Source organism: Leptodactylus fuscus, chromosome 8, assembly GCF_031893055.1.
Source record: "Leptodactylus fuscus isolate aLepFus1 chromosome 8, aLepFus1.hap2, whole genome shotgun sequence".
Lineage (NCBI taxonomy): Eukaryota > Metazoa > Chordata > Amphibia > Anura > Leptodactylidae > Leptodactylus > Leptodactylus fuscus.
The window spans coordinates 88,319,177-88,331,568 of record NC_134272.1 but is presented as its reverse complement, the minus strand read 5'-3'; the positions used below and the strand labels follow the sequence as shown (position 1 = coordinate 88,331,568).

The window sequence follows — 12,392 nt, the reverse complement described above, 5'->3', positions numbered from 1 at the left end:
ATATTCTTGTACATAGGAGCAGTATTATAGTAGTTATATTCTTGTACATAGCAGTATTATAGTAGTTATATTCTTGTACATAGGAGGTAGTATTATAGTAGTTATATTCTTGTACATAGTAGTAGTATTATAGTAGTTATATTCTTGTACATAGGAGCAGTATTATAGTAGTTATATTCTTGTACATAGTAGTAGTATTATAGTAGTTATATTCTTGTACATAGGAGTTAGTATTATAGTAGTTATATTCTTGTACATAGGAGGTAGTATTATAGTAGTTATATTCTTGTATATAGGAGCAGTATTATAGTAGTTATATTCTTGTACATAGGAGTAGTATTATAGTAGTTATATTCTTGTACATAGGAGTAGTATTATAGTAGTTATATTCTTGTACATAGGAGGTAGTATTATAGTAGTTATATTCTTGTACATAGGAGTAGTATTATAGTAGTTATATTCTTGTATATAGGAGCAGTATTATAGTAGTTATATTCTTGTACATAGGGGGCAGTATTATAGTAGTTATATTCTTGTACATAGGAGTAGTATTATAGTAGTTATATTCTTGTACATAGGAGGTAGTATTATAGTAGTTATATTCTTGTACATAGGGGCAGTATTATAGTAGTTATATTCTTGTACATAGGAGCAGTATTATAGTAGTTATATTCTTGTACATAGGAGGTAGTATTATAGTAGTTATATTCTTGTACATAGGGGCAGTATTATAGTAGTTATATTCTTGTACATAGGAGCAGTATTATAGTAGTTATATTCTTGTACATAGGAGGTAGTATTATAGTAGTTATATTCTTGTACATAGGAGTAGTATTATAGTAGTTATATTCTTGTACATAGGAGCAGTATTATAGTAGTTATATTCTTGTACATAGGAGCAGTATTATAGTAGTTATATTCTTGTACATAGGAGTAGTATTATAGTAGTTATAATCTTGTACATAGGAGCAGTATTATAGTAGTTATAATCTTGTACATAGAGGTAGTACCATATATCAGTGACTGGAGATATTGGCATCTGGTTCACAATTTCTGGGGCCACAAATTCAGGGGTGCCATATTTACAGTACTGTGGGTCTCCAACAGTCAATTCCTGAGCATTCCCAAAGTCACATATCCGAATCTGATCGCTGATCATGTCGGCCATTAAAATGTTCTCTGGCTGTGTATTGGACACATAAAAATGAATACAATTAATTGACAATGTTTTTATTGACAGTTAATACATTCTTATTGTTTATACTGAAGCATTGATAAGAATCCTCTAATACACCTCAATTACAGTTTACATAATTCAGTAAGGGCCCCCTGGAAATAATCAAGTTAGGGACATCTGACGTCTAAACCCCACTATCCTAGGGCAGTATACCCCTTAAACTTCAGATCAATTTTAACTACAGCATAGTCTACAAGGTTAGACATCTGATCAGCCACAATCACAAGATTAGTTGGAAAATTCACCTTAATATCCAGATGCAGAATGTTCTTATGGTGCAAATAATATAAACCTTCCAGGATCTGACGGACAAAGGTTCGAATCTAGAACAGAAAGAGAAAATTATGTCTCTGAATATATAGTGGAAATGAGTAAATTTATGGTATATCCATAAGATATATTCTTGTACATAGGAGTAGTATTATAGTAGTTATATTCTTGTACATAGGAGGTAGTATTATAGTAGTTATATTCTTGTACATAGGAGGTAGTATTATAGTAGTTATATTATTGTACATAGGAGTAGTATTATAGTAGTTATATTCTTGTACATAGGAGCAGTATTATAGTAGTTATATTCTTGTACATAGGAGCAGTATTATAGTAGTTATATTCTTGTACATAGGAGGTAGTATTATAGTAGTTATATTATTGTACATAGGAGTAGTATTATAGTAGTTATATTCTTGTACATAGGAGTAGTATTATAGTAGTTATATTCTTGTACATAGGAGCAGCATTATAGTAGTTATATTCTTGTACATAGGAGCAGTATTATAGTAGTTATATTCTTGTACATAGGAGGTAGTATTATAGTAGTTATATTCTTGTACATAGGAGGTAGTATTATAGTAGTTATATTCTTGTACATAGGAGAAGTATTATAGTAGTTATATTTTTGTACATAGGAGTAGTATTATAGTAGTTATATTCTTGTACATAGGAGTAGTATTATAGTAGTTATATTCTTGTACATAGGAGTAGTATTATAGTAGTTATATTCTTGTACATAGGAGTAGTATTATAGTAGTTATATTCTTGTACATAGGAGCAGCATTATAGTAGTTATATTCTTGTACATAGGAGCAGTATTATAGTAGTTATATTCTTGTACATAGGAGGTAGTATTATAGTAGTTATATTCTTGTACATAGGAGAAGTATTATAGTAGTTATATTCTTGTACATAGGAGGTAGTATTATAGTAGTTATATTCTTGTACATAGGAGTAGTATTATAGTAGTTATATTCTTGTACATAGGAGGTAGTATTATAGTAGTTATATTCTTGTACATAGGAGTAGTATTATAGTAGTTATATTCTTGTACATAGGAGGTAGTATTATAGTAGTTATATTCTTGTACATAGGAGGTAGTATTATAGTAGTTATATTCTTGTACATAGGAGGTAGTATTATAGTAATTATATTCTTGTACATAGGAGAAGTATTATAGTAGTTATATTCTTGTACATAGGAGGTAGTATTATAGTAGTTATATTCTTGTATATAGGAGGCAGTATTATAGTAGTTATATTCTTGTACATAGGAGTAGTATTATAGTAGTTACCGTATATTCTTGTACATAGGAGCAGTATTATAGTAGTTATATTCTTGTACATAGGAGTAGTATTATAGTAGTTATATTTTTGTACATAGGAGTAGTATTATAGTAGTTATATTCTTGTACATAGGAGTAGTATTATAGTAGTTATATTCCCGTAGAAAGGAGTAGTATTATAGTAGTTATATTCTTGTACATAGGAGCAGTATTATAGTAGTTATATTCTTGTACATAGGAGTAGTATTATAGTAGTTATATTCTTGTACATAGGAGTAGTATTATAGTAGTTATATTCTTGTACATAGGAGGTAGTATTATAGTAGTTATATTCTTGTACATAGGAGTAGTATTATAGTAGTTATATTCTTGTACATAGGAGCAGTATTATAGTAGTTATATTCTTGTACATAGGAGGTAGTATTATAGTAGTTATATTCTTGTACATAGGAGAAGTATTATAGTAGTTATATTCTTGTACATAGGAGGTAGTATTATAGTAGTTATATTCTTGTATATAGGAGGCAGTATTATAGTAGTTATATTCTTGTACATAGGAGTAGTATTATAGTAGTTATATTTTTGTACATAGGAGTAGTATTATAGTAGTTATATTCTTGTACATAGGAGTAGTATTATAGTAGTTATATTTTTGTACATAGGAGTAGTATTATAGTAGTTATATTCTTGTACATAGCAGTAGTATTATAGTAGTTATATTCTTGTACATAGGGGTAGTATTATAGTAGTTATATTCTTGTATATAGGAGCAGTATTATAGTAGTTATATTCTTGTACATAGGAGTAGTATTATAGTAGTTATATTCTTGTACATAGGAGTAGTATTATAGTAGTTATATTCTTGTACATAGGAGTAGTATTATAGTAGTTATATTCTTGTACATAGGAGGTAGTATTATAGTAGTTATATTCTTGTACGTAGGAGGTAGTATTATAGTAGTTATATTCTTGTACGTAGGAGGTAGTATTATAGTAGTTATATTCTTGTACATAGGAGTAGTATTATAGTAGTTATATTCTTGTACATAGGAGGTAGTATTATAGTAGTTATATTCTTGTACATAGGAGTAGTATTATAGTAGTTATATTCTTGTACATAGGAGTAGTATTATAGTAGTTATATTCTTGTACATAGGAGCAGTATTATAGTAGTTATATTCTTGTACATAGGAGCAGTATTATAGTAGTTATATTCTTGTACATAGGAGTAGTATTATAGTAGTTATATTCTTGTACAAAGGAGTAGTATTATAGTAGTTATATTCTTGTACATAGGAGCAGTATTATAGTAGTTATATCCTTGTACATAGGAGTAGTATTATAGTAGTTATATTCTTGTACATAGGAGGTAGTATTATAGTAGTTATATTCTTGTACATAGGAGTAGTATTATAGTAGTTATATTCTTGTACATAGGAGCAGTATTATAGTAGTTATATTCTTGTACATAGGAGGTAGTATTATAGTAGTTATATTCTTGTACATAGGAGAAGTATTATAGTAGTTATATTCTTGTACATAGGAGGTAGTATTATAGTAGTTATATTCTTGTATATAGGAGGCAGTATTATAGTAGTTATATTCTTGTACATAGGAGTAGTATTATAGTAGTTATATTTTTGTACATAGGAGTAGTATTATAGTAGTTATATTCTTGTACATAGGAGCAGTATTATAGTAGTTATATTCTTGTACATAGGAGTAGTATTATAGTAGTTATATTTTTGTACATAGGAGTAGTATTATAGTAGTTATATTCTTGTACATAGCAGTAGTATTATAGTAGTTATATTCTTGTACATAGGGGTAGTATTATAGTAGTTATATTCTTGTATATAGGAGCAGTATTATAGTAGTTATATTCTTGTACATAGGAGTAGTATTATAGTAGTTATATTCTTGTACATAGGAGTAGTATTATAGTAGTTATATTCTTGTATATAGGAGCAGTATTATAGTAGTTATATTCTTGTACATAGGAGGTAGTATTATAGTAGTTATATTCTTGTACGTAGGAGGTAGTATTATAGTAGTTATATTCTTGTACATAGGAGTAGTATTATAGTAGTTATATTCTTGTACATAGGAGCAGTATTATAGTAGTTATATTCTTGTACATAGGAGCAGTATTATAGTAGTTATATTCTTGTACATAGGAGTAGTATTATAGTAGTTATATTCTTGTACAAAGGAGTAGTATTATAGTAGTTATATTCTTGTACATAGGAGCAGTATTATAGTAGTTATATCCTTGTACATAGGAGTAGTATTATAGTAGTTATATTCTTGTACATAGGAGTAGTATTATAGTAGTAATATCCTTTTACATAGGGGGTAGTGTTATAGCAACTATATTCTTGTATACAGGAGCAGTATTAGATATATTCTTGTATACAGGAGCAGTATTAGATATATTCTTGTAATACTTATATTTTGTAGCATTATTCCCATCTACTCACCTCTGATTCAGAGACTGTAGGCTTTCGGACCACTCTGTCTAGAAGTTCTTCTTTGGAACAGCTGCATGGAGTTAAGGATTTGTATATTTCCACTTACAGTCCTGATTTATGACGCATAGAACAAGTGTAATGTATGAAGCTGAGCTGTTACTTATTCTACACAATATTGAATCCCATTGTTGTAAGTGATTTTATAACCAGGCTTATTGGAGGAGATGTAGGAGAACTGATACAAAGTGCGGTATTGTTTTATGGTAATGAATCACATTTTATCTCTTATTTTTTACAGGTGATGAAATGTTGTGTTTGTTTCAGTTTTGGGTTGGGTACCTTAATTTTTTTTTAGCATAGTTCATTAAGTCACAAACATTTGCCCCCTTACAGGGTACCACTATGTTCTACAATCCTAAATAGATACATAAATATGAAGAACAATGGACCAAAAATTAAATAGAAAATAAAATGAACATCTGACTACAGATTCCGAGTACATGGTTTGTTTGTAGTCTGTCACCATGGAGACGCATACATCTTCATGGGTGCTGTGTGCACATAACGACAGTTCTCTTTTCTATTCCACCCCATAATCTCCTCCCTATGGTGTCGTCCCTGTAGTCATGTGACTCTGTAGCTCAGCTATGGGTGGATACAGCTCCATGATGATTATCAGCGCGCTCCTCTTCTCAAAAGCCTCATGGAAGTAAATGATCCTCTCATGACTGAGCCGGGACAGGACGCTCATCTCTCTCCGTGCGCTCTCCCTGGACGCCCCTCGAGATGAAATGAACTTTGCAGCAAAATCCTGCCCGCTGGTTTTCTCCACCACATGTCGTACATAGGAGAACGCACCTCTATAGACATGACAAAGGCAAATTATTTGTAATATACCGTACAACATCGTAAAATATACTCATGGGTGTCGGAAGTTTTAGGAGATTTGGCAGATATGGTGAAAATAGAGGATGCATGGGTAGCAACTTATATAGGGACACTGAACTACAGTATATACTGACACTAACCTTCCAATCTCCTTGTGAATGGTGTAATAATCAGAAAGTCGGCGAGATTTCAGCCCATCGGGATCGTCCAGCGCTGTACCAGTTCTTGGCTCCTCTGTGGAAAAGATAGAAAACTCCAAAATGCTTTCTTATATCTATATCTAGGAAAGCTGGATGACAACTAATGGTGGCCCAATTCAAATCCCTGCTCTTGCACTGCTAAAGTCATTACGACTGGTTGTCACCCAGCTTTCCAGACCTCTGAATGGGATCTTCTCTGATGATACACTGGCATATCTCTGCTCCTGCACTGCTAAAGCCATTACACTTTGTTGTCACTCAGCTTTCCTAGAAACAGATAAAACAGACATGGCCGAACAGACCATGATAGAAGGGGATGGCTCAAGTAAGAAATACCCTTTAAAGGGGTTGTCTGTTTTGGAAAATCCTTTTTTTTAGAAGGATCCCCCAAGAACAATTTGATCACAGGGTATCCCATTGCTGTGATCTGGATTGATGAGGTGTCATCTATCATAGAACCTGGTAGTAGGTGTAGGATTTCCCTACAGCACCACTACAGGACAAATGAAGCATTACACCATGCCAGGTAAAGGGCAATAGACTGCCCATGGAAAACTTTTATCTCCACCCTCCCTTTGGCTGACAGATAAGTGTCCTGAATAAAGAACCCCATTTCTAGAAGAGCTGGTAAATGTTAAAAAATAATTGGTATCTTGCCTTTGGACACTTGCAGTTCAGCTTTACAGGACACCTCTCCTGCCAGGTTTCGGGCTGTGCAGGTGTACACCCCCGAGTCCTCCGGTGCAGCATTCAGGATAACCAGGGAGCACTCCGCATCATCATACACAAAATTAAAGTGTCCGCTTTCCACCAAGAGCTCTCCATCCTGAAGAAGGGGAATAAGACATTACTAGGAGTTAGAGACCAATGAAGATGGGGAGTTCAGGTGGGGCGGGGGGAGACACGGACGCACCTTGTACCACATTATATCCGGTACTGGTTTTCCTTCCACGACCACTACAAAGCGAGCTGTTTCTCCAGTCCTGATCTCGATGTCTTCCATGATAGACTCAAAGCGAGGAGACTCTGAGGGGAAGATACAATGGATTGTAGAACAATGACATTGGTCAAAAAAAAACAAATTTGTATCAAATTTTTTATTGCTTTGCAAATAATTTAATCAAACTATTTGTGTGTATACAGCTTCTATGCAGACCTATGCATTTCTATGGTTACAGACTACAGAAAAACCCTGTGGAGTCTGATCCTTAGTTTGTAAGCCTGGAAACACATGGCTACACGGGAGCTGAGTAACACCCCACTAAATCTTTGGGGTCAATGGCTACTCTTGTATCGTAGCCTCCTGCTGTTGGTACCTGCCATCTCTATGCTGATGGTGCATTTGTCGGTTCCGTATCGGTTCCCGGCTTCAAACACCAGCTGTCCAAGGTCCGACTTCTTGGGACTGAAGATGGTGAGTGAGTGTTGGTCGTCGTCCGGCATACTCATCTCACACACGCCATCCAAACCGCGCAGAATTGTGCCTGCTCTAGAGAGAAGGACTTGTGTTTATAATGATGCGTGCACCCATATATCATCAGCAAAGAGCTAAGGGGACGATGGCGCCTCAATACTGACTCCCCTGTACTGGGAGGTGGATAGTGGGAGTCTGCGAGGTCACTATCTCCTGAGGTGGTCCCGACCGAGCAGTGAAGGAATAATGGAACCACAGAATCAGGCAAAACACCTAGTGTCAATACAGACTAAAATCACAGCAGACCAAATACATGCAAAGACTGGTGCTCAGAAGTGATAATACCAGGGCTACCAAACAGGGAAGAAGCCAGAACATCTAGATAACAGGTCAAAATAGAAGTCAAAAGCAGGACAACAGGAGAGGTAGCAGGAGAGGTAGCAGAGATAAACAAAGTGGAAGATCATAGCTAAGATATTCACAGCAGAAGACCTGAAAGCCACAAGTAAAGTAGCGAAGCTACTAACAGCAGCCCATAGGTCACAGGTAGCAGAGATTTGGCTGAACTCTGTAGGACAGCACAAGCCCAAAAGCCAAACGTTCAGCAAACAGAAGGACGTGTGTCAAAATATGGCAAATGGAAGGATGTGCATCCAAACATTGCATACAGAAGTAAATGTGCCCAAATATGTACAAAAAAGTACAATGCATCCAAAACATAGCAGACAGAAGGACATGTGTACAAATGCATCAGACAGAAGGACATGTGTACAAATGCATCAGACAGAAGGACATGTGTGCAAACATGGCATTGAGAAGGACATGTGAACAAATATGGTAGACAAAAGGACATGTATACATGTATACAAATGCATCAGACAGAAGGACATATGTACAATCATGGCAGAAAGAAATACATGTTTACAAAGACTGTAGACTGAGGGACTTGCATACAAGCCTGGCAGAACATATGTACAAACATGGCAGACACAAGGACATGTGTACAAACATGACTGAAAAAAATACAAAAGACAGTACCGCGCAACACCTAGCGAATTATCCTTTGCAGAGAGTTCCACACAAATCAAAGGAGCTAGTAAAATAATCACCTTTTAGGTGAAGGTCAAAATGCACCTAATAATAATAGGGATATACAGCAGCAAGGATCAACGTGCTGACACGTCACAAAGTCAAGTAATGGGGACCATCCAATCCACAATGTATAAATATGGAAAGAAAGATATCAGATCCGCGCTTACCCTCGGATCTGATATCTTTCTTTCCATATTTATACATTGTGGATTGGATGGTCCCCATTACTTGATGTGTACAAACATGGCAGACACAAGGACACATGTATAAACATGGCAGACACAAGGACACATGTATAAACATGGCGGACACAAGGACATGTGTATAAAAATGGCGGACACAAGGACATGTGTACAAATACATCAGACAGAAAGACATGTGTACAAACATAACAGATATTACGACAACCATCTAAACAAAACAGACAGGACATGTGTCCTTACAAGCAGATGGACATATATGTTCAAAAGGACAAAGACAAAAGTGTCCACCGAATTACAGCCATAGCGGTGGCACCAGACAGATCCATAACTCAGCCATACAGACAGGACAACCTGTGTCCAAACAGCAGACAGAGAAATTTAAAAAAAAAAATGCTAAGCCAAGGTGTAACTAAAGAAGCAGATATCTACCTCAAAGTCTTCTCCATTTTCTGCAATATGAACATACCCTTAAGTAGCCCCAAGATTGTTACCTCTTCCAGGTGACTTTGGCATCGACGTGGTTGAGGGTTACAGTGATGCACAATGGCTGATTTTCTACCATGTACAGGAGCTCAGGGCGATCTGTGATGACTGGCGGCTCACGCTCGTAAGGACCTGTAACACCAACACGTATGTAACAGGATTGATCCCACTGACCAGGCCCTGGATATCACTGATACATGTGATAATGTGCATCGTAGGTTCGGATGTTTTCCTCTCACCTCGGTCTAGAAGTTTGATGGTGTCACACGGTGGGGAGGGTTTGCTGTGTGAAGTTGCTGTGTGAGTGACCACTCGGAATATGTACTGGTGACCTTTAGTCAGTGACTTCACACTGTAGCTGGTCTCCTTCAGGTTACTGGCAATGACTGTCCACTGGACAGAGCCGACAGCCTGCTGCTGCACCGAGTATGTGAGCTGAGTCACGTCTGGGGAGACAAAAACACAAAGAACATTTGGCAACTTGGTTGGTGATGTTGGACCACTAAGACCTGCGCCATTTGCTGCTTGTTATTTAAAGGGGTTTTCTCCCCTATCCCCTATCCGTATATACTACTATATACCATATTATTGAACGGAGAACGATATACAGTAAGCTCCCTCTAGTGGTAGCTTCAGGCGTTTCATGAATTATTATCTATGTCTAGGCAGAAAACAGAGCTCTGACACCTATAAGATAAGATAAGCTAATCCTTTAATAGTCCCACAGTGGGGAAATAAATATTATGGAACTGTAGATTACCAAGACAGATAATTATACCTATGGCCGGATCCAGTCTTTTTGGAGGATTCCACCGGAGCTTCACTACTTTTCCAGTTATAGATGCAACAATCGGAGGACCATCAGGAGGAGTGGGCACCACATCTGTGGAAGTAAGGATCAAATATTATGTCCTTCTAAGTGGATGACATTGTGCCAGAATCCACAAATGAGAAGTTTCCCTCCATGTGACCCTAAATTCTCACCAGTCACAAAACGAATGTTAATGCCACCCTTTAAAGGGGAACCTTCCTCACCTCCAACAACTCCAACTTACTACATGTTTCAATAGGTGTCCCTGCCCTGATTTGGGAACAGTTGGAATTTTTTCTCTAGCCCCCACCATTCCTGAGAAATCTTTGCTGATAGTTTCAGCACAAGTATGTTGTCTGTTATTAGGTGGGCGGTCCTTGACTAACTGCTGCAGTCTAGCACCGCCCACCTGATAGTAGAGAGTGTGATTGTGCTAAAATTATCAGCAAGGACTGCTCGGGGACAGTGGGGGATAGAAAAAAAATTCCAACTGTGCCAGAATCAGTGGAGGCACGACTATTAAAAGGTAAGAGGAGGTTAAGATGGTGGAAGTGGTGAAAGGTCCTCTTTAAGCTCAGTTGTTTGTGCTATCTGTTAGGTACCATGATCAGCCATATTTGCTGTCATGGGAATAATTTCTCTTTTCTCCAGCCCTCTCTCAAGATCTCCCTGGTATCCTAAACGTCTAATCCCTGTCACATAGACCTATACCTTTACTTAACCAAGTCGGGCCTACACAGAAGCATATGCCAATGGTGACCTCATTGGTAGTGGAAGCAGCTAGCTTCTCCTCTTACTTCACTATACCTAATAAAGATGGCCACCAGGAACATCAACTACTCTAAATAGCTCATAAAATCAGAGAATTCTTACCTGTGACGTATAAATGGGCGTAACAAGCGGCTTTGCCCACCTTGTTGGAAATCACACTCTTGTAGACTCCAGCATGTGAATGGCTGACAGACGGGAACACCAGGCGATGAATGTCTTTGTCTACAATGAAACAGAAGACATGGTTTGGTCACATCATCTACAAGTCTTTACTGGCTACACTGCTGAGATATAGAGAAGTGAGGATTTGATCACATGAGAAGGTGCTGTGAGTTCCTGCTGTGCTAGGGGAACATATACTATGAAGGAACTGGCAGGGGCACTCAGCAATATGTTGGATCTACTATACAGCAAAGGTGATATGATGGACATTAGGCTTTGTGTCTTTTAGAGGACTCCTTTGCCCCCATTTTTCACTTGCGTACATTGGGTCATCCTGCGGTCGTCTGTGCTCTGGATCTTCTGTCCATTGTGATACCAGGTGATGGTGGGATACGGTAAGCCAGTGACTTGACATTCTAGTTGCACTTCACGAGACTCTACCACATCTAAGTCTTGTAGGGGGCGCAGGAAATCAGGCATGAGCACCCCCTCTACTTCACTTTCTTGCACCTCTGGTTCCTCGGGAATGGAAGGCATCTTCTCAAGTCTGGATCTGAATGAAAAATATTAAGAGAGCAAATAGTCATCAGTCCATGATTTATCACCTTAAAGAGGACCTTTCACCAAATCCACCAACTCCTTTTCAATCTTTATTAGCCTTCCGCTGATTCAGGCATAATTGGAATTGTTCCTCTAGCCCCCACCATTCCTGAGTAATCAGTGCAGTCAGTTTTGGTATCTGATATACTAACTAGACTGTCTAATATCAAGCGAGTGGTGTTGGGCAGGAGCAGACAAAGGGGGTGTGATTCTGAGCTCTGACACTGTCCGCCTCAGAGTCACACCCCCTTGCCGACTCCTGTCTGACACCACCCACTTCACATTTAAGAGTCTAGTTAACATATCAGGCACCAAAACTAACTGAACCAATTGCTCAGGAACCGACAGTCATGTGTTACTCTCTCCCCTGTGCATCTTTTTCTACTGAATATAAGAAGAAGAGGCAGAGCAGATGGATTATCACATGACTTCAGGGTGAGACTACACAGGGTGTGTTTGTAGTCTGTAACCATGGCCATACATAGGTCTGCATAAGAGCTGT

General features: G+C 37.2%; 1 protein-coding gene across 5 annotated transcripts in view; it reads right to left on the bottom strand.

The window, feature by feature from the left end:
- Window positions 1–12,392, bottom strand: part of SPEG (striated muscle enriched protein kinase) — a 182,638-nt gene that overhangs the window by 30,510 nt on the left and 139,736 nt on the right. For 3 of the 5 annotated variants that reach the window (XM_075284593.1, XM_075284594.1, XM_075284595.1), the window contains 13 exons: window positions 11,614–11,843; window positions 11,231–11,350; window positions 10,325–10,429; window positions 9,786–9,992; window positions 9,555–9,678; window positions 7,671–7,843; window positions 7,268–7,380; window positions 7,012–7,180; window positions 6,295–6,388; window positions 5,926–6,126; window positions 5,276–5,336; window positions 1,483–1,560; window positions 1,011–1,183 (listed from right to left, as the gene is read on the bottom strand). In XM_075284593.1, the coding sequence (XP_075140694.1) occupies window positions 1,011–1,183; window positions 1,483–1,560; window positions 5,276–5,336; window positions 5,926–6,126; window positions 6,295–6,388; window positions 7,012–7,180; window positions 7,268–7,380; window positions 7,671–7,843; window positions 9,555–9,678; window positions 9,786–9,992; window positions 10,325–10,429; window positions 11,231–11,350; window positions 11,614–11,843 (1,848 nt within the window). Of the gene's footprint in view, window positions 1–1,010; window positions 1,184–1,482; window positions 1,561–5,275; window positions 5,337–5,925; window positions 6,127–6,294; window positions 6,389–7,011; window positions 7,181–7,267; window positions 7,381–7,670; window positions 7,844–9,554; window positions 9,679–9,785; window positions 9,993–10,324; window positions 10,430–11,230; window positions 11,351–11,613; window positions 11,844–12,392 lie in introns of those variants that run through there. The other 2 variants (XM_075284596.1, XM_075284597.1) reach the window with 2 other exon arrangements.